The 27,080-nt window shown below is 44.5% G+C and overlaps 1 protein-coding gene across 1 annotated transcript in view; it reads left to right on the top strand.

Annotated features, from left to right (window-relative positions):
* TRIO (trio Rho guanine nucleotide exchange factor) overlaps positions 1-27,080 on the top strand; it is a 283,878-nt gene that overhangs the window by 71,782 nt on the left and 185,016 nt on the right. The window contains 7 exon segments of the mRNA XM_011994189.1: positions 16,038-16,207; positions 17,206-17,380; positions 21,409-21,604; positions 22,326-22,492; positions 24,516-24,635; positions 26,174-26,365; positions 26,837-26,986. Coding sequence (XP_011849579.1) covers positions 16,038-16,207; positions 17,206-17,380; positions 21,409-21,604; positions 22,326-22,492; positions 24,516-24,635; positions 26,174-26,365; positions 26,837-26,986 — 1,170 coding nt within the window.

Genomic DNA, 27,080 nt, shown 5'->3' with positions numbered 1-27,080 from the left:
TCAGCTCTGCAAGGGGAGAAGAGGGAGAAAGCCAGAGCTGCCGGGCTTCTTGCTCTGGGGCTGGGGGAGGGTTCCTGCGAAGCAGGTGTGCTCTGGCTTCTTGGTGGGTGAGGCTCTTGGAGCTGCCTCTCCTCTGACCCTCAGGTCTTCACCAAGTTTGCTCCAGGAGTATATTGAAAACATACCCAGTGCTCTCTCAAGCACCCACTGCTTAGAGGGCCCAGATTTCTTTTCCTTCTTTCCCTTGCGGAGCTGGAGCCTGCACCAGGCATCTGGTGTTTAAACTAAAACAGGAAAACTGGCTAAAGGTCCACAGTGCTCACTGTGTGGACTGGCTGCCCTCCGGTGGGTGCTCTGATGATCAGTGGTTCCAGTGGAGGGCCTGTCACTAAGCAGGCTTGACTTCCTCCTCGGGGGCTTTCCCAGGGGAGGTGAGGTTTTTTGCTCTGTGTGGAAATGACCCTCTGCAGCCGCAGAACACAGTCGTTTTCTGAATTATCCCAGTCTCTTGTGTGCACTGGATTCCTCCAGATGACTTATGTCTTTTGTGCAAAGTTCTCTAAAATTTGACTCCCAGCTTCCAGGCCTTTCCTTTTGCCCTTCCTGAAAGTATTTTTGCTGATGAGTCATCTGTCTTTATTTTCTAAAATGATTTGTTTTTTGTTTCTTTCATTCCTGTTTCCACCCCACATATATACACACGCTTCTTAACTTAGAGGGTTATATCCCAATAAATCTATTGTTGAAAATGCACTAATACTGTCACAAAGATGAAAATTCACAGGTCGAACCATTGTAAGTCCATATGCTCCTCGACTTACATGTGTGATGGAGTTATGCCCAAATAAGTCCACCGTAAAGTTGAAAAATCAAAGTGAAACCATCTTAGGTTGAGGACCATTTGTTTGTACCGCCAAAGATGTCTATCTTTAAACATACTCCCTAGCTTTTCTTCTACTTTTTATTTTGAAGTAATTATAGAATCACAAAAAGTTGCAAAAATAAAAAGAGAGAGAGAGAAATGGACAAGGAGGTCCTGTGCATCTTCACCAAGCCTCCCACAGCGGTAGCATCTTGTATAATCTCAGTACACAAGCAAACCAGGACGCTGACTTTGCTGCAGAGCTTATTCACTTTCCACGAGGTTTAGATGTGTATGTGTGCCCGTGTGTATGTATGTGTTTAGTCCTATGCATTTTTATCATGTATAGATTTGTGGAACTGCCATCACTTTCAAGATACAGAATCATACAGAATTTTCCCATAATCAGAGGGTTCCCAGTGCTGGCTTCCTTCAGCCGTATCTAACCCCTGCTCCATCTCTAACCCCTGGCAACCACTTACCTGTTCTTCTCTGCTTCTATTATTTTGTTATTTCTAAAATGTTACATAAGTCATGCAGCATGTAACTTATTGAGGTGGCTTTCTTTTTTTTTTTTTTTTTAACTCAGCATAGTTTCTTTGATACACCCACTTTGTTGCATGTATCAGGAGTTCCTTCCTCTTTATTGCTGAGTAGTATTTCATGGTCTGGATATATCACAATTTATTTAACTATTTGTCCATTGGGGACATTTGAGTTATTTTCAGGCTTTGGCTGTTACAGGGAAATATACGGAAATTGTGAACAATCTTGTCTGGGTGTTTGCGTGAACATGGTTTTCATTTCTTTGGGGTAAATGCCCAGGAGTGCACTTGTTGGGTCCTTTGTAGCCACATGTTTAGTTTTTAAAAGATGCTGCCAAACTGTTTTCCAGAATGAGTGTACCATGGTACGTTACCACCAGAAATGTACGAGTGATCTTCAGCTTTTCAGCATCTCACAAGTCCGGGATTGCTTCAAGTTTGTCAGTGAGAATGGTTAAAATCCAACATGTGATATTTTAGAGTAGAAAGTTTGACGTATATGATCATGCCTCAGTAATTTTTGTTTAATATTGAATTATTTAGCTGCACTCTTCAGTGCATTAAACTCTCTCTATATGCTCTTAAACATTTGGTTTATTTTATTTTTCTGACATGGGTACAAATGAGTGAGTAAATATGTCCACCAGCCAGTGAAAGCAAGAGGAAACTAACAGCCTAGAACTGTCGACTGCATCATCAGCCCCTGTGTGACTGAGCATTAGATTTGACTTTGGCGTCACTTGCCAGCTACTGGCATAGCATTATGTCTTTACATAGACTGCAGTATCTAGTGTGGCGTACTGATTTTAAAAAACAGGTGGTCTTCCCATTGGTGGGAATATCCAAAAAAATAGATCTAGTCAGTTTTGTCTTTCTATAAAAATATCTTTATTGAAATAGTTGAGAAAATATAGTATAACAAACATACCCCCTAAATTTGCTGAGTGATCTGGGATAAGTTACTGTGTAGTACCTCAACTTCCTTAGCTACAATATAGGAATAATACAGTTTCTAAGGGATGTGAGACAAATTACACATAGAAAGCACCTCAGAATGTTTTTCTTAGAGTAGCTGCTGGTCAGTGTTCTTTTTTCCTGTCTCAACCCTGATTGTAACTTGTCAATATAGATAAAATAATACAGACTTTAAAGTAAGGGGCAAAGATACAAATATCTAGGTATAATGTTGTCTCTACCTCATTAATCTTTGGGCAACAGTAACTGCTTAATCTACTTCCTGTCTTCCTCCGAGTAATAACCTTACTCTGATCCTGTTCTTAAGATCAAAACCAAAAGCCTTTCGTGGGATATACACAACTCCGTCCAACTCCAGCTGCTGCCCCTCAGGACAGAGTAGACTGTTGGGAAGAACCCTTACCCATGGTTCCATTCATATTGGCAAAAATCACTTTGTACACATCAGTAAGTACAAAGTATTTAGATCTTGGAGCCCCGCTAAAGTTTCAACAGAAATAAGTGACATTTTTCCCCTCCAAATAAACATTTATAAAGCATTTGTACTGGCCAGTGGGAAAAGAGTATATTATAATATTACCTGAAAGGAAAGTCCTTCTATCAGAATAACTTAAAACACTAAATTTTTTTCTGTAAGATGATGTAAAATTGTGGTTTAAATTTATGCAACTTCTATTTGTTAACATCAGATCAATATTTTCAAGTAGAGAAAAGTTTTATGCCAACAGAGAGCTTAGAAGTTATTGTGGAAAACCATGCAGCACTGATATAACTGACACCTCATAGTCACCGAGTAGATGATTATCGGGTGAAGGAATTAACAGTATATTATCTTCATTTGTAACGCAGTTTTTCAGTAGGGATTGATTGAAAATATAAGACTGCCCACTGACTTCAGATTTTATAGTTTCTGGCTGAGGGTCACTTCTAAATGGACGGTTGTAAATATCTGCTTTAATTAGCTGTTTGTCGATAGGACTTGATTAATGCAATGTAAAAGGTGAGGCACTTCAACACAAGGTCAAGAGATGCAGTGTTAAGGCCTTAAAATGCTCAATTAGAAATAGGTGTACATGAATAGCCCTGTTTACCTGATTTTTTTTTTTTTTTTTTTTGGAGACATAATCTCACTCGGTCACCCAGGCTGGACTGCAATGGTGTGATCTTGGCTCACTGCAACCTCTGTCTCCCAGGCTCAAGCAGTTCTCCTGCCTCAGCCTCCCAAGTAGCTGGGATTACAGGCACCCACCACCATTTTAGTAGAGACGGGGTTTCACCAAGTTGGCCAGGCTGGCCTCAGACTCCTGACCTCAAGTGATCCACGCACCTCAGCCTCCCAGAATGCTGGGATTATAGGCATGAGCCACTGCGCCCAGCCCTGTTTACTTGTTAAATTTCTGTTTTAAAGGGCATTTTATGGTTTTCTGTTTCTTATTTTGATACTCAGCTTCATGAACTAAATATTTTGTTATCGAAGAACCGCAAGTCTTTGGTTCAGTGAGGAAAGAGGTAAACGTACCTGTATGTATTTTCGTGTGTATTTCCGACACATTTGTACTGATTGCCGTTGTTCTGATTGAACAGGTAGAGAGATTGGCCAACAATGTATTAGCTAGAGTTTTACCGGGACAGCTTAAAAGCTCCAGATAATCCAGGCTTGGAGAGACTGATAAGGATTTTTGGATTTTGTTATCATTTGTTTTCCCTTCCATTTGTTGAAATACAAAATTCAGACCCAGAAGCCCAAGGAAGGGTCGAGCTTTCTGCTTGGGAGCTGTGATGTTGATGGACGACAAGCAGAAAGCAGACCCCATCATCTCTCACTTTGCCTCTTGGTCTCCTCGAGGGACCACGCTCCAGACCTGGGCCAGAAGAGGCGAAAGCCCAGATGATGAAGGCTTTGTAAGGAAACACTTATTTAATCCAAGTACGTTCAAGCCTCTGTTCTAGGACAAATTAGATCCCCGGGTACCAAAAGAACTTGATAATTGTATCCCCATAGCGAGCATATCAGTCCAAGCAACTGTGGGAAAGTGAGGGGATGCCAGAAGCTGAGAACGCACTGGTGCTTTTCAAAGAAGGTGGATTTCACGCGTTACTCAGAATGAGGTTAATCCTAGGCAGCGTTCTAGAGACAATTTTTAAACCGCTGGTCAAGAAAAGTGAATGAACAAGTTATTACGCGTTAACTTTGTTTTGTTCTCTAGTAGGTTTCTGGCTTGAGGAAGGACGTGTAGTGGAATCAGTGGGTGGGCATTTGACCAGGCCTTTCAACATGTGATTTGTAGACAAGGAAGGAAAATACGCGCTGTCTGTTAGCATAGTTACTAGAATTAGACTGTTTGAATGGCTATAGTAAAAGAATCAGCCAAGGGGTGTTAGCACGAGGCCAAAACTCTCATCCTCCCACACTGATCTCCAGGTAGAAGATGGCAGGAGGCAAGCTTCTGATAGTAAGACAGTCCTCATACCCCACAGGTACGTAAGGAAGTCACTTCCAGTCTAGAGCCACAGTTAGATCAGACGTCCTGCCTGACAAAGGTAGTGACGGGCGATGATAGACCAGTCATCTCAGGTGGACCCGAGGTTCTGCAGAACAGACTAGTTTAATCCCTGGTGTCACCAGGGGAGGAGTGCATGTATATGTGTGTGCACGCATGTGAGCATGTGTGTTTTTTCTGCATGTGTGTACGCAGACATGCACACGAGCCTGTTTTTCCTGCATGTTCATGTGTGTGCACACACGTGAGCATGTGTGTTTTTTCTGCATGTGTGTACACACATGCACGTGAGCCTGGTTTTCCTGCGTGTATATATGTGTAGGGGAGGAGAGTGCAGTCCTGCCTTTTAACTGACTGCACGTAACCTATTCAGAACTTTTATGTCTGTATGTGACATCTGGAGAGACTGCTCATCCCAGTTCAGGCATCCGGAAAACTACTTTGCTGTGTTCAGCGTGATTTTTCTTAAAAATGGGCAAATTTCCAGCGTATAGCAAGGACAGGCTTAGTGCCGTAGCCAAAATAATTGTTGCTGCATGAAAAGCTTTGCGAGTGAGACTGTCAGTGCAGGGTTTGGTGAGTGGGTGACGTCAGCAGTGCTGGAGGGAGTTGCAGCATCATGTTGCAGTTTGTCTGTTCTCATGCAGAAAGTCTGCGAGTGGTTGAATTGGTTTGGAAGGTGAGTGTATCAAATCTTGACAAGGGCTTGTCAGATATGTCAGATGATAGAATTCAGATCCCAACAGATCACAGCACCACATCAGTCACAGAAAGTTTCATTAATCAGTTTTATATATGAGTGTTTTGAATCAGTACAGAATAAGAATCACGCAGGTGGCAACAGCATGTGTTTAACGAAGAAATGGGCTTACATATGTTATTTGATTGAGTCCACAATGCTGTCATGCCCCCAAATAACTCCTTCCACTGTGGTGATCAGGGAAGCCGTTGTCTTGCTTTCTGGCTGCTGTTTGGATCACGTGGGTATTGTGTTCAGTTGTCCAGCCCCTACGTCGTTCTGTTTTTCTTAATGAATATCACATCAATTTAATGTGTCCACACTGGGCAAAACTGACTTGAGGAGTGTGAGAGTAATACAAACAGGATGTATTCCAGAATGATCATCTAGTAAGAACATGCCCTGGAAACCGTAATTATAATATCCTCGAACAGATTACACTGGTTATTTATACACTCTTCAGACTTCTTAGTGCTCAACAACTGATGAAGTATCATTTCTGGGGAGTCATGCTTGTGTCTAATTTTCAGCAAGGACTGGCTACAGTTCTATTTATTTCTACTAGAAACATCTCCTTGGCAAGGAAAATGCCGTTTCCATTTTCCTCTTGTGTGTGCGTGCATCTGTGTGTACGTGCACATGCATGTGAGCATGTGTTTTTTCCTGCTTGTATATGTGTGTGCATGAACATCAACATGTGTTTTTCCTGCGTGTGTGTACACACATGCACGTGAGCCTGTTTTTCCTGCATGTATATGTGTGTGCACGTATGTGAGCATGTGTGATGTTTTTTTCTGCATGTGTCTACACAGACGTGCACGTGAGCCTGTTTTTCCTACGTGTATATGTGTGTGCACGCATGTGAGCATGTGTTTTTCCTGTGTGTGTACACACAGGCATGTGCGCCTGTTTTTTCTGCATGTATATGTGTGTGCATGCATATGAGCATGTGTGATGTGTTTTTTCTGCATGTGTCTACACAGACATGCACATGAGCCTGTTTCTCCTGCGTGTTTGTGTGTATGCACATGAGCATGTTTTTTTCCTGCATGTTTGTGTGTGCTCTCACATGAACATGTGTTTTTCCTGTGTGTATATGTGTGTGCATGCACATGAGCATGTGTTTTTCCTGCGTGTGTGTGCATGCCCATGGACCTGTTTTTCCTGTGTGTATATGTGTGTACACACATGAGCATGTGTTTTTACTGCATCTTTGTGTACACATGTGAGGTGTGTTTTTCCTGTGTGTATATGTGTGTGCATGCACGTGAGCATGTATGTTTTTCCTGCATGTTTGTGTGTGCACGCACATGAGCATGTGTTTTTCCTGCATGTTTGTGTGTATCCACATGAGCATGTGTTTTTCCTGCGTGTTTGTGTGTATGCACGTGAGCATATGTTTTTCCTGTGTGTATATGTGTGTATGCACATGAGCATGTGTGTTTTTCCTGTGTGTATGTGTGTGCTCTCACATGAACATGTATGTTTTTCCTGCATGTTTGTGTGTGCACGCACATGAGCATGTGTTTTTCCTGTGTGTATATGTGTGTGCACACACATGGGTGTGTGTTTTTCCTGTGTGTGTGTGCACGCATATGAGCATGTGTGTGTTTTACCCCATTATTCTACATCCCTTTCCTTGCTCCTTTTTTTAAATGTTAAAGACTTTTACTTTCAGACTCTTTTAGAGCAGTCATTTCATTAAACCTTTGGGATCCCACAGAAGCGGCCAAGGTTAAGCTGTGCTCTTCCTTTGGGAATTGACAGTCGTAGTGACTGCTGTCTTTAGTACATTACCGGAAAGTTTCCAAGAGGCAGTTCTACAAGATGAGCGTTTGAAGAAGCCAGTCCTGTTTTCCATCTTTTGCTTTCAACATACGAGTTGAACTTTTATCTTTCTCCATTTAATATAAACCAAAATTCATCTTTTAAAAAAATGTTGATTTTTAACTTTTATTTTAGGTTCAGGGGCACATGTGCAGGTTATAGAGATAAACTCATGTCATAGGGGGTTGGTGGACAGATTATTTCTTCACCAGGGTACTAAGCGTAGCACCCAATAGGTATTTTTTCTGATCCTTTTCCTCCTCCCAGCCTCCACCTTCAAGTAGGTCCTAGTGTCTGTTGTTTCTCTTTTTGTGTCCATGTATTCTCATTATTTAGCTCCCACTTGTAAGTAAGAACATGTGTCGTTGGTTTTCTGTTCGTGCATTAGTTTGCTAAGGATAACGACCTCCAGCTCTGTCTCTATTGTGGCAAAGGACATGCTATCCTTCTTTTTTATGACTGCATAGTATACTTTGAAAGGGGAGAATGTTGGGGGGGAGTGAGCTGGTGTCAAAGGAGCTCCAGGTCATGCTATACCCGCAGAGTTCAAGAAATGAAATGTCACCCCGAGGAAGGCAGGCAGGCTGCGGGAGCATGGACGCTGTCTGCAGGTCCTTGAAGACTTGTCACGGCAAGGAGGAATTACGCTTTGGCCGACTGCAGTGAGAGACTATGGCTGCTGTCCAGATGACCTGAGGATGGGGGAGCAGCATTCCCCAAGCTTGACACCCCTGGATAACAACTTTTGCTGAAGAGAGTGTCTTATCTTGTGGGGATGTTGGGCAATGGAAGGAAAATAAAAAATTCCCAAAGTCAAATTCTTCTTTTAGACTTGATACCATTTGGTTAGTTTAAGTCCATGTTGTTTCCTCTGTGAGCTTTGGCCCCAGGTCAGTCACGTCCGTCTTCTGTCCTACTTGGGTGTCATCACCGCATCCCCTGTGCCTCACCTGTACTCAGTCTCACGCCTCTGCAGGGTGTCCACCCTCTGGTCCTGGAATGTCCACGCACTGTCCCATCTTAATGTGCATAGCTGCCCTGAATATGCCCCTGTATTTCTTCTGCTTTTTCCTCCTTTCTTACATGTAATACGTTTACATGGATAATTACTTCATGATGCTAACTTTGATTTGTTCTCTGTTCCTCCCCTCCTCCACCCCATACATCCTTCATAAATTTTCTCTGATCATATTAAGGCAGCGGTCCCCAGGGACTGGTTTTGTGGAAGACGATTTTTCCACAGACCAGCGGTGGTGGTGGGGGCAGGGATGGTTTTAGGGTGAAACTGATCTGCCTCAGACCATCAGGCGTTAGTTAGATTCTCATCTCATAAGGAGCACACAACCTGGATCCCTCACATGCACAGTTCACAGTAGGGTTCGCACTCCTATGAGAATCTAATGCCACTGCTGATCTGACAGGAGGCTGAACTCAGGTGTTAATGCCCGCTCGCCTGCTGCTCACCTCCCGCTTTGTGGCCCGGCTCCTAACAAGCCACGGGCCAATACTTGTCTGCAGCCCACGCTTTGATGACCCTTGTATTAAGGGATGTTTTATTCTACCTACCGAAGAATGAAAAGGTGCTTCCCAAACTCATACTCTTCCTTAATCAGGCCTCAGGCATGTGGACCCACAGTACAGTTCGTCATTTCAGACAGAGGAACATGCGGCACATGGTTGAGGCAGTTCCGTTTTTCTCCCTGGTTTTTATACCTGAAACTGAATCACATTTTATGTGCATAGTGGTTGTCCTCTGTCTGAGATTCCACCTGCAAGTTGCCATTGAAACTCCTACTTCTGCTTCTGCCTTGCAGCAGCTCTGGGAAGCTGTGGCTTTCATACTTCCCCTGCTGGCCCTATGGCTCGCCCATTACCACAAGTACCCAGATGATTGTCTTTGTCAAAAACAAGAGTAGGGAAACAGATACCAATGGCAGCAGCTTCTGTTCACCAAGTGCTTGCTGAAGTTGAGCACTTCACATGTGGATTTTCACTCTGGCTTTCCAGTTAGAGAAGATGCATGTAGTATAATGATTTCATTTCATACAGGAGAAAACTGAAGATAGGTGCTCCAAGAATTTCCCAAGAGCACGCATGGGATAAGGACCCTAGCAGATGTGTTGGGCCCCTCCTTCCATACCCCACCTCCAGACAGACACTGATTGTAGCCTCAGTTCAAACTGCATCAGCTCGTACCCCACTGGGGAGCACAGAAAGGTTGCAGCTGCAACAATTCCCAGCTTAGGGCCCTGATCCTAGTTTCCACTTAACTGGAGTCTTGGTCCTTTCCCAGAGTCCTCCACCCCAGCCAGGTCCTCTCGGAGCCCTCTGCGGCAGGGTCTCCCTTTCCAGGTAGTGAGGAGGGGGCCTTTTCACCTCAAAGCTAGCTTTTCAGGGAATTTCTTCCAGCAGAGCTATGGGGCCCATAGAGGCCTGTGGGAGGCTTCCCACATCTTAATCACTCGGGTTTTCACCACAGAACTCTGCGTCCCTTCCTAGTCATCCTTCTGTGTGGATCCTGGTCCATGAGCCAGGTCCTGTACACACCTGCAGGCCACTTGTGGACTGAGTTCAGGTCCTCTTCCACCCAGCACTCTGGCCTGCAGATCCCCCGGGCACCTCTCAGCAGTAGAGATGGCCAGCAGTAGCTCTGATGACCTCCAGGGGGCAGCCTTGCCTAACCCTGCTGCCGCCAGACCTGCTCGTGTTTCTCAGTAGAATCCAGACTGCTGTGAACTTCCATAGGACACAACTCTCTTGCTGCTGGGCAAAGATTTATCTTTTTATTATAAATTTGCAGCATGCCCAGAAGTATAATTTTTTCTCTTAGTAAGTTTATGGTAAGAATTTTATAGGCATCCTAGAGGGTTTTTCTCATTTCTTTATTCAGGGATATTTTAGACATCGTATACACTATTTTAAAAACTTAAAAGCAGACTTTCCTTGAATGGTGTTTCATTATAATATGTGCCCATTCACCCCCAGTTGATATTAGAAGTGACCTTTATCTAGGACTTTTTTCTCCAAATTGAATGAGAATATTTCCTGTAGGACCAGACAGAAAAATTCCAAAGGGGCAAGTATTTTAAATGGTTAAAATGTAGCCTTGCTCCTTTTGCCTCATTTAGTTAGTCCTTTTTTAATGTCATGATCCCAGAATCAGTTCCTTGGCGGTCTCCTCGGTACCTGTGGCTCTTCACTTGGTTTCATCGGCCAGCAGGAGGGTGAGCACATCCAGTGTGCGGTAAAATATCCAGGATGTTGCGGGGAATACACTAGTTGTGTGTTTTTTTGTTTTTTTGTTTTTTAACTTCCAGGTGGAAGGGAAAATGTTTGACCCCTAAAGATTCATGGCACTTCCCCTAGAATTGAGAGGAAGTGATTTCTATAGACTCTAACAGACTAATTCTAGCACGTTTTCCTCATACTGTACTATTTTTAGGAGTAAAAAGATATAAATGTGGGATGATGTTAAGTTTACTAGACCAAGTGACATATTTTGAACAATTGGTAGGAACCCAAATGTGTTTTGAAAAATATCTAGAGAAAGATTTTAAAACTGTGATTTTTCTTATTATGAAAAGAGTTTTTCTTAGAACAAAAACAGTAACAGTGACTAGCATTTACTTATTTCGTCACTCCACATTGTCTTCTCATTGAAACCTCCAGGCAACTTTTTTTTTCTTTTTTTTGAGACAGACTCGCCCAGGCTGGAGTGCAGTGGCATGCTCTCAGTTCACTGCACCCTGCCTCCCAATTAAAGTCATTCTCTTGCCTCAGCCCCCCAAGTAACGGGGACTACACGCGTGTGCCACCTCGCCCAGCTATTTTTTTGTATTTTTAGTAGAGACAGGGTTTCACTATGTTGGCCAGGCTGTTCTCACACTCCTGACCTCAGGTGATCTGCCTGCCTCGACCTCTTGAGTGCTGAGAAATATAGGCGTGAGCCACCACACCCAGCCCCAAGCAACTTTTTGAAGCAGGCATTATTACCATGCCCATTTTATAGATGAGAAAAGAGCTGGATCCAGGTAACTCGTCCAAAGTTACACCCTAGGAAGTGTTAAGTCAGTACTTGAACCCAAGCAATCTGGCTTCGCAACCTACACTCTTAGTCATTATTGTCTGTTACCTCTTATGAGAAGTGTTTGATTTGAGTGATCGTTTATGGAAGAAGCACTCATAGTCGCTGTCAGGCTGTTGCAGTGGAGTTGTTAGAAGCACAGCTATGCATTGTGCGTCCGGCCAGTTCCGGGTCATTTCTCATCTTCTCTTCACCAGAGTATAAAAGTGAGACTTGGCAAAATGCTTTTGTATCTTAAATGGTATTTTTGGTAGTATTTGCTGGAGAAGAGAAATTTTGCAAAGGTCTCCACCCACATGGGCAGCCTGTCCCCCTTCTTGTACCACAAGTTGGGTCCTTGAGTGAGGCCTCACAATGAGTCAGGACAGGCTGCTGATCTCCCAGTTCAGGGCCCAGAACTGGCTGGCAGGGCTTCAGGGAGAGGGCCCAGCAGTGCTGGGGGCCTGACCCCTCCTGTCTGAGCAGGGCTGGGAGGGTGGTTGGGACACCTGTATTTCAGGGCCTTGCTACAAGATGTGTCCTGTTCAGGATATGCAAATTCTCTACTGCTGCCTTAAGTAATTTTGTTCTGTTTTGCCGATTTTGCTGTTTTTCTAGTAGGCTTTTTTTAAAAAGTGTTTTTGTTTTCTCAACAGATTTAAAAGAAGAGATATCAATTTCTATTAGTGGCCTAAGAACCTAGCTAAAGGGGAGTGCAGCTACAGCCACAGGCCACCATTGGCTCCTGCCAGCAGGGGACCTGGTTTCTCAGTGCCCAGAAGGGCAACTTGTCACCAAGTGAGCCAGACGCCCTCCTGCTGCGCTGCAGGTTTAATATTTGGGTCAGAATTGGCTCCATTACCTTTATTTTCAGCTACATTTCTTCCAATTTGATTGGAGTGAGAGAAGAGCAATGGGCTGCAGGATTGTAGAGTGTCAACTGTTTTCTGAGGACCTTTTTCAGATGTACATTTGCTTAAATCATTCACTTCTGCTCCAAGTTTGAACATGAAGTGCAGAGGCAGCACCGTTGCTAGCATCTCAGCAGTGGGACGGAATAATAAGTTGACTATGCAGAGTCCCCTGTTGATTGCTTAAGTGTTCTCCATTTTGTGTCCATTAATTAGTACTGTAGTTATCACCGGCAGGGGACCTGGGAGTACTCCATTTCCTGGGTCCCATTGGACAGTGACGAGGTGGGGGAAGCTTCAGTGAAGGAGTGTATTCAGGCAGAAGATACACTTGAGATTTTTGAGAGAAAGGAGTGAAATCAATGGTTTATTTTCTTTGTGAGCAGAATCAACGCAGTTGCACAGCACCACGTTTTCACAGTGTCCATCTGAGGAGAGGAATCGGAGGGTGGAAGGCTGCAGTGGCTGCATGCGACTCAAAGGGTTTGCCTTGGGAGTGAGTGGGCACCCTCTGTGTGTGGCCAGTTGCCTGCCCCACCCCACCACCTGCATGTGGAAGGCAGGTTACCATCTTAAGTAGAAATGTCCATGGATTGGATAATGTCATGGATGTTTTTGATTAAATATTTCGACTCTTTCATGAAACATTACAGCCTTCTTCTGGTAATTGGTTAGTTATAGCTCAGTGCAGCCAAGTTGGCACATACTTAGTTTCTTTGAGCAAATCTTGCCTGTTCAGTTAATTTAAGTCCATCCTTATAACCAGGGTGATAATTCTGTCCAGAGCGTTGCTGTTGACGTGAAGCCCTCCAGTGTGTCCTCTTTCATCTGCTCCTCGTAGCGACGCCCTGAGGTGGCATTGGCATTCCTAGGATCCCTGTTTTAGCAAACCGAGTCTCTTGAGAAATTAAGTGATCTCTTAGGTCACACAGCTAATGCTTCGTAAAGCATTTCCTAAATCCAGATCGCCTTACTCTAAGTCTTATAATACTGTTACTACTATACCATGTGACTTAGCAACTTAGAATGTTTTTCATGGGAAATGTTAGTGCAAATTGGAAGAGTCCTTCATGCTATGATCTTTCCTGTTTATAAATGCAGCTGCCATGTTCATGAGAATTTAGAGGAAAACAAAAGAACAAGAAAGCATCTTATTGATTATAGACCCTTTATAGATGGTGCAGGGCATCAGTTCATATTTGGTGAGTTGATGAGTGGCATTTTCATGTGGAATTAAATATTGATGCCAGCTGTGGCGAAGTATTCTTTCTGATACCAGCTTTCGGGCATAGAACTTCATCACCTGGGGCTTCTCTTCCTTAATCTAGAGAATGAAAATTTTGAACTGGCCTATCTCTGAAACCCCATTGATTAAAATTCTTGAACTGTATGAAATTTGATAACTTAGACACAAAAAATAGGTGGACAGTATGAGAAAAGTTAACAAATGTTTTATTTACTTTAATATTTTCAGTAAAATTAATTCTTAGGACACTGAGTAACAGGACTGAAAAATAACTTCGTTGCCAGCACTTTTCTTATTTTAAAATTGGCCTGCTGTATTTTGAATGTGTATTGACCTGCAAATAACAATAAAAGTATATTTTATGTGTGTAAATATTGCTCAGGGAACAAATTGTCGTATGGAATTGATACTAAGATTTTCTTTGTTACAAATGGAAGTCAGTTTCTCTATGCATATATCTGAGAAACAAAGTCATCTGGTAATAGTGTGTTTTTAAAGATATGTTTGACAGCAAAAGAACACTTAAAAGCTTTGCTTGGATTTGCCATCATTAGTAATTAGGGAATTGCAAATTGAAACCATAGTGAGATATACCACTCATTTAGATTGGCTTAAGTTAAAAAGACTGACCACATCAGTTACTGGTGAGGAAGTGAAGGAATTGAAACTCTCATACACTGCTGGTGGGAAGGTAAAAATGATACACCACTTTGGAAAAACTTGTCAGTTTGGTAGGAAGTTAAGCCTACACCTACCATATGATCCAGCCTTTCTACACCTAGATATTTATCTAAAAGAAAGGAAATCATAAGTTCATACAGAGGCTGTGCCCAAATGTTTATAGCAGCTTTGTTTGTAGTGGCTCCAAACTGGAAATAACCCAGATGTCCACCAGCAGATGAAGGGATGAATGGTGGTTTCACACATACAGGGACTGCTATTCGACAGCGAAAAGGAATGAACCCTTGATACACACAGTAGTGCGGATAAATCTCAGGGTAATTATGCTGAATGAAAGAAGCTGGACAGAAAAAAAAAAAAAAAAAGAGTACATACTGTCCCAGTCCAGTTCTAGAAATTATTTTAGAAAATGCAGGGTAATCTCCAGCGGCTGAGAGCAGGTGAGTGCCAGGGAGGGAGCGGGACAGAGGGCATCAGCCAGCTTTGGGATGAGGGAGAGGCTCACGGTGAACTGGGCGTAGACAAATGTCAGAACTCACACTGGACACTTTACATTTGTGCAGCTTATAGTACGTCAGTTAGTCCTCAGTAAAGCTGTTGTATAAAAAGCTTGGCTTGGAAACAGAACACCACAGGCACACACGGTTTCTTTCTGCACGTACAGTTTTGACTTATGAGCCTCGAGGCAGCAGGCATTGGACAGGGTGTCAAGCGGGAGGTCCCGACTTGCCCCATCTCGCCAGCTGAGCCGGCTGTTCTCACTAGACATACAGAAGATGTGTGAGCTGACTTTTAGTCCCTGAGAAGGCTGAAAGCATTTTCTCCACATACAAACCACTGCCAAGCCACCAGGGCCTGCTTAATGTAATTAATTGTCTTTTTCGGTTCCATGAATAGTACCCGAGAGATCTGCAGGAGTTAATGGACTTACAGGAAGTAGGCTGTGCTCCTCGGCTCCCACCAGGCCCAAAGCCGTTCTTGCCACTCTCGTTCCAGGGTGTCTTTGCTCACCTAGGTCTCCAGCAGCCCATTTTATGGTGGTGGCAGTGGAGGTGTCTGCGTCTTTTCGGCATGCACACTCTTTCCGTCAAAGGCCCGAACTCTTGGCAGCCTGACTGCGGGGCCTGGGCTAGTGCCGCCTCCCTAGCTCCACACCCTGGTCCCCGGCCAGGCTCGGTGGTGAATTCCTTTCACCACATTGTGCACTTCCTTCTGTGTGCTTCCGGGGGAAATCAGTGGTTTAATAATGAAAACTTGAAATAAAAGTGTCCACCTGCTACGTAAGAGCCTAAGACATGTCAGAGAAGGTGTCTTATGTCAGCAGAGGTTTCTGTGGACTGAGGGTCTTTTCTTATTTCCACCGCACTCTGGATTGAGCCTCAGGAGAATGGGAAAGAGCAGTTTCCCTTCCCTTTCCTTTTTCTCTTTTGTGACAGCGCTGCCCGCCTGTTTGTTTTCCTCCCTGCGGCGGTGGCATGCTGCTTTTGTTGTGCATGTGTTCCGCTGGCAGTGGGACTGGATGCCCCTCCCTCCTGTCCTTCCTTCCTTCCCTCTGGGAGCGGTCTGTCACCAGTCTCCTCCCAGGGCAAGTCACACACCGTCTCCACTGGGGCCACTTGGACACCGGGCGGCCCACCTGGTGGTGCAGCCAGGCCAGCTGGCCTCACCCAACTCTCCCCTTCCCCAGCTGTGGACGTGGCTGGAGGAGCTGCAGAAGGAGCTGCTGGACGACGTGTATGCCGAGTCGGTGGAGGCCGTGCAGGACCTCATCAAGCGCTTCGGCCAGCAGCAGCAGACCACCCTGCAGGTGACTGTCAACGTGATCAAGGAAGGGGAGGACCTCATCCAGCAGCTCAGGTGGGCCTCACCCCTCTCCTGGTCCGAACAGATTCTGAAGCCCTGCCTGTGACTCCCCTTCCCCTTTTACTCTTGTGGGCAGTCAGCTCTGCTTCTCTGTCCAGCTCAGTGCAGAGCAAGCAGCGTCGTGAAGGCAAAGGAGAGAAATGGCTCTCTTCTCTCTTTTCTTTTCCCCTCCTTCCTTACAGTTTAACTTCATAATAGTTTTCGTTATAATGTTGACTAATAAGCCACATAATTTAATTTTAATATTTTCTCTTAACATCCAACTAGTAATTATTGACACTTCTTTATAAATGAGATGAATGTGAGCCTCCGAGGACTGCACCCTCAGGCCGGTCTAGAGGACAGCAGTATTCACCTCCCAACGTCCAGATTCAGCCAGGCCTGCAAGGGGCAGACACCCACCCCCAAGTGCTCTTCAAAGCAGGATATGGAGGCAGAGCCAGGGTTGGTTTTGTTTCCTCTGGAAGCAGATTTTTTTTATTGGGTCAGGGGGACCATTTAACCCCCTACTGTATCACTCAGGACAGTTTCTCAAAGTCGTTGACTGCTAACTTTACATGACGTTCACTTTTGCTGGGAGAGACAGGAGGCGGTTACTTAATAAAGGCTTAATTGATTGCATTAAAGGTTAACCTCTCATGTCCAATATGATTCTGTCATTTATACTAACCAGGTATCATCCGTTTTTTACTTAACAAGAAAAGTGGCTAAAAATACAACTCTAAAGTGATTTTCTATCATTATTAGCCTTCTTACAGAGTGATTTCAGAAAATGCCAGAGAAATTCTTCAGTGTCTCCTCACATTCAGCAGGATTGCTCCGAGGAGGAAGCCTAATATTGTTTTGCAGGGGAGCAGCCCGTTCCATTTTCTGAGACAAGCAGTGCGGCTTCCTGCCAGCTTTCTTCCCCTGAAGATCTGCGTGGCCGGATCTGGTATCTAACAATGTGTGACTTTCTCATCCAATTCCTGTTCCTCTGTGCGCTCTCGCAGGGACTCTGCCATCTCCAGTAACAAGACCCCCCACAACAGCTCCATCAACCACATTGAGACGGTGCTGCAGCAGCTGGACGAGGCGCAGTCGCAGATGGAGGAGCTCTTCCAGGAGCGCAAGATCAAACTGGAGCTCTTCCTGCAGCTGCGGATCTTCGAGAGGGACGCCATCGACGTGAGTGTCCCGTGGCCGGCGCCTGCCTGCCTGCCTGCCTGCCTGTGGGAGCCCTGGTTTCCTCCACAGCACCAGTGCCCTCTTGTCTCTGCCCCGCTCAGGTCCTGTGTCCTCACCCACACCCACACCCTCTGTACCAGGAGGGGTCCGGGAGGGAGAGAGGGTTCCTGGAGGCTGGAATTGGATCATCCCTGGGAGGCCAGAGGATGCTCAACCCTGGGCCCCAATGCTGGAAACAGTAGAGCAGGCAGCTCGCGTGGCAGGAGCAGAGCACAGCAAGCGCTGGGCAGAACCGAAGGAAGCCGGCACAGCTTTCTCTCAGTCTTGGGGTGCTTAAACCTTGATTGGGTCACTCACAGCACTCCCTTGTCCTCAGCTTAGGCACAGCCATCAGCTTCAGGCAGCAGCCTTCCCTCTCTTCCTCCCTGTCGTCTTCTCATCCTTCCCCCTCTCCTCCTGTCCTCACCCTCCTCTTTTCTCTCTCTCCCCACCTTCTCTCTCTCCTACCTTCTCTCTGCCTTGCTTCCTCCCTTTCTCTTTCCGTCTTTCTCTCTCTTGCCCTTCTCTCTCCCAGAGTGGGAATAATCCTGACTTGTGGTCATAGCATTTTAGATAATAGAAAACCCAATTTCCCCCCAAAGAGGTGTTCTCAGATTATCCATAATTCTTACCTAAACATGGACTTCTGCACCTTATATGTGAACAGGAGAAAGAAGTTACAGGTGTCTTTTATCTTTCTTCAACACAAAGAGAGTGGTTCTGGGTTCTGTGCTTAGGAGGAGCTCTCTTTTTTGACACCGTGCGAGCAGATGTCAGTCCAGTCGCGTGAGTGCGAATTTACCTGGGGACATGATGAAAGGAGCCAAAGCTGCCCTCCGTAGGTGAGCCTGCTGTCCTGGAGTCTGGCCGCTTCATGCAGCTGGTGGCTGTGACGGCCCAAAGGCCTCCTCCACATACCTCTGGGCTGCCCGGTGGTTCCTCTGTGACTGCTGATAGACACCTGCAGAGCACACCCCCTTAATATTTATTTCTCGTCTCTGGTTTAGAACTCATCAGCAGTTCTTGCCACTCAGGCTGGGGATGGCAGGGCTGTGCGTAGCCTGCCCTCAGTCACCTCGGCACAGGAAGGACCTTCTGCCCATAGTGGGCCATGTGGCTTCCCCTGGGCCTGTCTATAGGCCTGCCCTGGGGAGTGGTTTTGGTTTGTGGTGCAAGGACCAAGTCAGCCCTGCGCAGGACTCTCTTGGATGCCTTTGCTTGGCCACTTGTCTAAATCTCCAGCACTGTTTTCATTAACAACAACAGACCTTTTTGGCTCTGCTCATGCTCATCATTAGTGAATAACAAGAAAAGAGTCAAACCCTAAACATGTGACTTGGTGAAACCTGCTCAGGTGCTCTCAGAGTCTTGGCCTTTAGATCCACATGGAGCTATGCAGAGAAGAGGCACCTGCACGCTGGCCTCTGCCCAATGAGGGCCTGCTGTGGCCTCCCCAAGGTAGCAGCACAGATTAAATGGGAGACCAGCCAGGTCCACTCCCCTCTCTGACTTCAAAGGACTCACTTTTGTAAAACTTAGCTGCATATGGAATATTTTCAACTAGGAAACACAAACCAACCAGAAGCATTAGTTGCAGTTTTTCTTCCAGGACATTTTGATACTTGAAAAAAAAAATTGATTCATTTATCTTCATACTATTTTAAAGAGAAAAAAATTTTTTAATATTAAAAAAGTTGTATTTATTGTAAGTATATGAAAGTACTTCCAGTTTCATTGAACCAGATCAGGAAACAAAAACATACATTTTTCCCCCAGCAAGGCCACAAAATTACAAGTGTCCTAGATACAGCCAGCATGCCAGAGCCTGGGGGAGTGCATCCTGAATAGAGGAAGCTGTACCTGCAGCCCAGTGTTAGGCCAGCTTCAGATATGGTTCAGAAGCTGCTACAAGATCACAGCCTGAGAAGCTCTGTTCTCTTTCATCCTGAAAAATGAAGATCTGAGCAGTTTAGGCTTTGGCCGGGTTTCCTCTCTTATCCAGGAAGATACCACATCTGATGGCCCATAGGAGTATGGAGTTATGTTTTAAAGTTTATTATGACCGGATGTGGTGGCTCACGCCTGTAATCCTAGCACTTTGGGAGGCCGAGGCGGGCGGATCACCTGAGGTTAGGAGTTCGAGACCAGCCTGGTCAACATAGTGAAACCCTGTCTCTACTAAAAATACAAAAATTAGTCAGGCGTGGTGGCAGGGGCCTGTAATCTTAGCTACTCGGGAGACGGAGACAGGAGAATTGCTTGAACCCCAGAGGCGGAGGTTGCAGTGAGGGGAGATTGCGCCACTGCACTCCAGCCTTGGTAACAAGAGTGCAACTCCATCTCTGAATGAATGAATGAATGAATGAATGAATGTCTTCAAAGCTATACAAAAGTACAGATGGCAGTACAATGGAACTACCGTGTGCCTGTCCCACAAATTCAGCATGATTTTACCAGCCTGGTTAACCTTCTTTGGTTATTGCTGTGCTATAGTGTTCTAGAGAAAATCATTGCCAGCTTATTCTTTCACTTCTAATGGCTTTTCTAAAAGATGAGGCTATTTTCTTACATCCCCACAGTCAACTAAACATCTCCCCAATTTGACAGTCATTTCTTACTGTCATCAACTCCCAGCATGTTCAGATTGACGTGGGTGCCTCAATTAGGAGGCACGTGAAGTTGGCTCTTGTGTTTAATGGTCAATTTCTTAATCTAGAATTGTCTCTCTTTTTTCCTCCTCCTCTTTTTTTTATGCCATCATTTGCTAGAATAACTAGATCGGTTGTCAAAGGAACCAGATCCCACATTCAGTGTTTGTTCACTTGTATTATTTTAGGTTGTGTAACTTTTAGTTTCCCTGGTGTTTCCTCTAAACTTAGAAGTTAGATGCAAAGACCTGATTCTAGTTCTGTTGTTGTGCAAGAGTCTTTCCGAGGTGGTGCATCGTAGTTCCCCATGCGAAGGCTGGGCCTGTCTAATTCCACTTCCCTGGGGACCCTGAGGCCGGTTCAGGCACCATCATGCTGAGCCTTCTGTGGTTAAATCCCCTCAGCCTTTTTCTCACAGTAGTTCACTATGTGCTGATAATCATTGCTTATGAGAATGTGAAAACAATTTTCCAATTTTATTATTCTTTCTGCATTTAATAGCTAGATTCATCTATAAAGAGGAATTCTTCATTATAAAATGTTCTTTTATCTTTTAGTTAAGTGCCAATATTTAGGATAATGATTGGTTTTCTATCTACTTTTTTTTTTTTTTTTTGAGAGAGGGTTTTACTCTGTTGCCCATGCTGGAGTGTAATGGTGCCATCTCAGCTCACTGCGACCTCCGCCTCCCAGGTTCAAACAATCCGCCTATGTCAGCCTCCCAAGTAGCTGGGACTACAGGCGCATGCCACCACGTCCAGCTAACTTTTGTATTTGTTGGTAGAGATGGGGTTTTGCTATGTTGGCCAAGCTGTTCTTGAACTCCTGACCTCAAGTGATCCTCCTACCTTGGCCTCCCAAAGTGCTGGGACTCTAGGCATGAGCCACCACCCCTAGCCAATTTACTGTCTACTTCTAGTAGAAACCAAATACTTTTTCTTTTCTTTCTTTTTTTTTTTTTTTTTTTGACTTTTAGCTTCTCTTATTATTTTTGAACACCATTAGGAATAGTAATGGATTTTTGTATATACAATATATTTTATGTAGTTTCAGTAATTTATTTATCTTCTCTTTTGGTATCTTTGGCCAGTGGGAACCCCTTCATCTGGCTTCTGTGTCCATTTATTTATTTATTTATTTGTTTGTTTGTTTGTTTGTTTAATTTATTTAAACAGCTTTATTGAGGTGTGATCTGTATACCACCGAAGTCATGCATCTTAAGTGTTTGACGTCTCTGTTCTTTGACAGAGAGACATCTCTTCCTTCCTTACTTGGTACAGAGTGAGAGGTGGCTGCGTGTATTTGTTTTTTGTCTTGATCTTAAATACCTTCCTCTTTCAGATTATCTCAGACCTCGAGTCTTGGAATGATGAGCTTTCTCAGCAAATGAATGACTTCGACACCGAAGATCTCACGATCGCAGAGCAGCGCCTCCAGCACCACGCAGACAAAGCCTTGACCATGAACAACTTGACTTTTGACGTCATCCACCAAGGGCAGGATCTTCTGCAGTATGTCAATGAGGTCCAGGCCTCTGGTAAGAGGCTCATTCCATCTGTGTCCGTTGTGATTTCTTCATGTCCTCATGGCAATTCAGTTTATTTCAGTGGGATGACTGCACATTTTGTTAGTTCCTACGATACAGGTATTCTAGATACCTGTTCTTTAAAAGAATGTTTTGCATTTTTATGTAATACAGTCACATTTAACACCGTTACAGTACTCACCCATGATATTCTCACATACTATTTTAAGTATCATGAACTTTAATTTTACACAATGACATGTTGTATCTCTGTGAATGAACTGTAAATCCCAGGAAAACATTTTCACATTCTTTATTTTCTTAGTTTATATTTTACCAGCAGATGTCACTATAGGTTCAGAATTGTATTAGAAACTTAGCAACAACCTGCATATTGCATTATCCATTTCACACAAATTAAATGCTCACTAAAGAGGAAACTGCATGTAATGAGGATAACAACAAAAAAACCCTGAAATTCGCTCATTTCTAAAGAATGCCGCACTTTCCTAGTTATCAGTGTGGGAGTAGAAATGGATGGGATGTGGACGTGGATTGATTGCCTGTACATCCTTTGACACACATTACCCTCCTTGAACTTGCCCTTCAGCATAATGGCTTGGCCCCTAGCTGGGCAGATCATTCACAAAAGCAGATTTTGTGCCATCTGCCCTTTGAGAACAGAAGGTTGAAGTGCTAGCTGAATTCTAGGGTCTCCCTTTAATGTCCACAGGCGTGGAGCTGCTTTGCGATAGAGATGTAGATATGGCAACTCGGGTCCAGGACCTGCTGGAGTTTCTTCATGAAAAACAGCAGGAATTGGATTTAGCCGCCGAGCAGCATCGGAAACACCTGGAGCAGTGCGTGCAGCTTCGCCACCTGCAGGCAGAAGTGAAACAGGTGAGCAAGCCACTGGATGCTTGGGGAGGCTGCGCTACAGACGTTTGATATCTCATCAACTTCCTGGAAATTCTGACCTGTAGCATTGGGGAGGATTGTGCCCGCTCAGAACACAGCTGTCTTGATATATAAGATAATGCGCACATACACACACCCCCATTACAGCCATCCCTAATGTGTGAAAAGGGAGCCAGTGGCCAGGATGACTGGCTGGCTGTTCACCCAGCACGGGCAGTACTAGAAGGTAACAGCCCTTGGTTTCTTTCAATATTGATAGTGTGTCTCTTGCTCGAAAGCCTGAGCATATTGCCTCTTATATGACTTTTTCTGCCCAGTACTGTTAGGATCTGGATTGTTTCTCAGACTCCGTATGCCTGGGTCATTTATTGTGTTATCAGGATACCGTATTACCACATCCTGATGGCATGACAAAGTGAAAATAGAACATGGGGAAGGGATTGCTTTTGGCTCAGTACCAGTGGGGTTCTATGCGTGGATATGACATTTTATTAACTGGCTTGATGGAGGGAGAGAAAAGTTTATGGTGCCCTGAAAGATGCAGAGAAAGCAAACAGAAAGTGAGTTTGGTTGGAGGGGACTTAAGATGCCTCTGGACCATGAGCAGGAGGTGGTGCAGAAGTAGGTGACACTCACACTGGGGCAGGTAGACTCTTCAGTCAGAACTGTTGAAAAGAGCACCTTTTGGTCTCCCACATGCCATCTGTAGCGTGGGTATTTTTACATATAAACAAGTGTTGTGACCTGCTAACAAAGTGCTCCTTCTTGCAAAAACACAAAACAATTTAAGAAATAACGGAATAAATAAATGTATCCCTTAGGATTTGCCTTTGTCTATAACAGAGACTAAAAAATAGTGGCTTTGAAAAGGTGTTTTCCCCATGTGACAAGTCAGGATATAGAAGATAGCTGGTCTGCATTTAGTGCTCCCGTGGTACATCAGGCTAAGATCTTGGTGATGGGCGGCCTTTCCCTTCTGGTTGCCAAGTGGGTGTTGTAGCTCCAGCCATCACCTCCATATCCCAAATTATCAGGAAGGGGAACACATAATGAGAAAGAGGCAGCCCCTCTATCACAAAAGAAATATTTTCACAAACTTCCCCAGAGATTCCTGCTTTGCTTTCATTGGCTAGACTTGTACATTGCTGTAGCCAAGCTGTAACAGGAGCTGAGAAGTGGTTTTATTGTTTAAGTCCTCTTCCAAAGTTGGGGTTTTACTTAGAAAACCCCAGCCACAGACGTGGTTTTATTGTTTAAGCCCTCTCTCAAAGTTGGGGTTTTACTTAGTTGGAGTTTTTCTAAGTAAAGCCCCAACTTTGGGAGAGGGCTTAGACAATAAAAGTACTTCTGTGCTAAGTAAACGAGAGGGCAATAGGTATTATATAGGTTACTTGAGGTCTCTTCCACATCCAACTATCCAGAAGACCTCCCACAATCTGTGGTTTCCACTATCAGAATTTACTTCCTCTGAGTGTGTGTGCAGTTGAGAAGCTCATGGTTTGAACCTGATCATTGTAGCACGGTGTTACTCATACCTTTTTTATTATGCCGTTCAACACTGCAGGTAAATTGGAAAATTAGTTCGTGAAATAAATTAGTTCCCACTTTTCAAGCAGTTGCCAGTTTTTCAGTCCTAAAAATGCTGAAAGAGAATGAAAAATGCTTTTCTTGATTATCAAGGAATTCTTGGTGTCAGTAGGTTTTCTAAAATGTAGCCCTTAATCTATTCTGGCTTGTGGACTAGTATCAACAATCCACTGGACCCTCCACCTTTTCATTTCCCATTTGCTACTAAAAATAACAGAACTAATTAAAAAGATGCAGCACTTGCAGGCAGGTACCATGGAAGAACATCAGGCTGTTGCCAGGAGGATGATGAAGCCATCAGTGCTTTGTACCTACCAGGAGCAACTGGACCACCTTGCACGCTCATATCTCACCCCTGATGGTCCACAGGATTCTCTGGAAAGTCCGCAGCTTGGAGTTACCCTGTGTAATGTTTCAGGTGCTGGGTTGGATCCGCAATGGGGAGTCCATGTTAAATGCCGGACTTATCACAGCCAGCTCGTTACAAGAGGCAGAGCAGCTCCAACGAGAGCACGAGCAGTTCCAGCATGCCATTGAGGTAAGGGCGCTGGGCCTCTCTGTGCTTTGGCTCTTTCATTCCTCAGGACAAACATCCTGAATCCAGGGGGTTCCTGTTCTCCTATTGTAGGGGTCCTGGCAAGATGCACTTTCTCTGATCTGGAACAGCTCAGAACCAAGGAGCCCACATTGCAGTCTCAGCTGAGGTTTTCTAATATCTTTCTGGTCTCATAAGTATGTTTCTCCTATGTTCCCAACCTCAACCAAGCAGAGAGCTCACCAAGACCAGGTGTATATCATGAATTCACTATCAGTCCGTAAACAATGCCGACAGCAGAACTCCTCAGATTCCTGCTTAAAAGCAGCCTTGTTCACCTTGACAAGGGTCTGTATGCCACAACTGTAGCAAAATGACTCAGGCTAATTCCAGGCCTGATCCAGTTCACTGTCAGCATGTGGACTAATGATTTTTATTTTTATGGTACGGGTAGGGCACATGGGTAATGGTTCTGATTGGTAGTGGTGAGGTAATGTCAAAGGAAAAAACATTTGATTACAGAAATGTTATCTCCCCTCCTCTGCTCACATGTTGTCAGCCAGAGAAGGAAGCTATAGAAGTTGCCACTAATTTATTCCCTAGATTAATTTATTGTCAACTGCTTGATGCCATTGGACGTGCATTAACAGCTCTTCGTGAGGTGCAAACTCTGGGCATCTGTATACTGTGCCAAGGGATTTCTAGTAATTAAATTGCAAGTAATAAATCACTGTGTCTGGGTAAAGGATTGAAATATATTGTATATAGTGTTTTATGGGATCATTTGTACTTTTTCAGGTGAAATGAAAGGTTTTGCTATTGTTTAAAAAAAATCTTGTATCCTCAGAGACCTGTGCTCTCCCTGACCACCCCCTCCCTTGGCTCTACGGCCTCACTGGAGAGAAGCTGACTTCTCAGCCCGTCCTGGCTCTTCTAGTGAGGACAGATGAGCAAAATCTTACAACATTTGCCATGCTATCTGTATAGATTTATCAGATGGCATGGACCTCCAGAGAACACAGTTGTTTCATTCTTAGCTTTTTATTTGTTTTTCCTTTCCTTTTTAAAATCAATAGTTCTTGAAAGCTTTTCACTGGAGTCCAAAGTTAAAGTTGCAAGTGAAAATAAAAGGCGTTCACTCTGGCCACCTTTTCTCTACTTGTTCATTTGCTTCCAGCAGCTATTATGGGAAGGATCAATAGGAATAATAAACTTGGAACATTTCAACTGCTTCTTTGGCTGTTAAGGGTCTTTCCTGCTATTTTTCAGACTAAGAACCCTGCAACTGAGACCCGTTCTGGGAGGTCCTGATGAATTTCATCCTTCGTTTAGCTAATTTAAACATAGACCTAGTTGTTCCTGGGCATAAAACCTTTTTTCCTAAACTGTCTGTTGTGCTTTTAGAAGCGTCCTAGTGAGTATTAACTGAAGGTATTTCCACAAAATCATGAAGAACAGAGTAACTGTAGCCATCCTGGTTGCTTTCTAGTCAGTGGGGACACTCTGGCAAATAAGGCTTCCCTTGTCTTGTCTGTCTCTAGAAAACACATCAGAGTGCGCTGCAGGTGCAGCAGAAGGCAGAAGCCATGCTGCAGGCCAACCACTACGATATGGACATGATCCGGGACTGCGCCGAGAAGGTGGCTTCTCACTGGCAGCAGCTCATGCTCAAGATGGAAGATCGCCTCAAGCTCGTCAACGCCTCTGTCGCTTTCTACAAAACCTCAGAGCAGGTCGGGAGAGGTTCCCTCCCTTGAACTCTCCACTGATACTTTATTTTGAGCTTAATTTCTTGGGACAACTCAATCATTGTTAACATGTCAGTCATTATTGAACCAATCAGTTGCAAGTCCAGCAGGGAAAGGGCTTTCTGGAGTTAAAATTATTCCTGTATACCTTAGATGTCAAAGAATAATAAGCTAGAAAGTAGCTGAGAAGACACCGCTCTGCTTGTCATTTAAACATATGACCTGAAACACATCAGAGAGAGACAGGATATTTGCTTTGGTTTTGTTCTTGCTCTGGAAGGTCTGCCTGCTTTTGACCCTGTAGTTGTTCTCCAGCCAGATAGAGCCCATGGCTCCTTCTTATGTCATCTTCCTGACAGCATCTCATCCCCAGAGCCCGACTGAAAGGGCTTTCCAGAGATACCAGTCGGCAATGGCAGATGCCAAGTCTGAGCCTCGAACTTTTCCTGCTTACAGGTCTGCAGCGTCCTCGAGAGCCTGGAACAGGAGTACAAGAGAGAAGAAGACTGGTGTGGCGGGGCGGATAAGCTGGGCCCAAACTCCGAGACAGACCACGTGACACCGATGATCAGCAAGCACCTGGAGCAGAAGGAGGCGTTCCTGAAGGTAGGGGCCGCGCCGCGGGCAGTGCACCCAGCAGAGGCTTCCTCCCTGAAGGTAGGGGCAGTGCTGCGGACAGTGCACCCATCAGAGGCTTCCT

This window comes from Mandrillus leucophaeus, unplaced genomic scaffold, assembly GCF_000951045.1.
Source record: "Mandrillus leucophaeus isolate KB7577 unplaced genomic scaffold, Mleu.le_1.0 Scaffold445, whole genome shotgun sequence".
NCBI classification, from domain to species: domain Eukaryota; kingdom Metazoa; phylum Chordata; class Mammalia; order Primates; family Cercopithecidae; genus Mandrillus; species Mandrillus leucophaeus.
The sequence above is the reverse complement of the archived record's forward strand: the minus strand, read 5'-3'. Positions and strand labels throughout refer to the sequence as shown.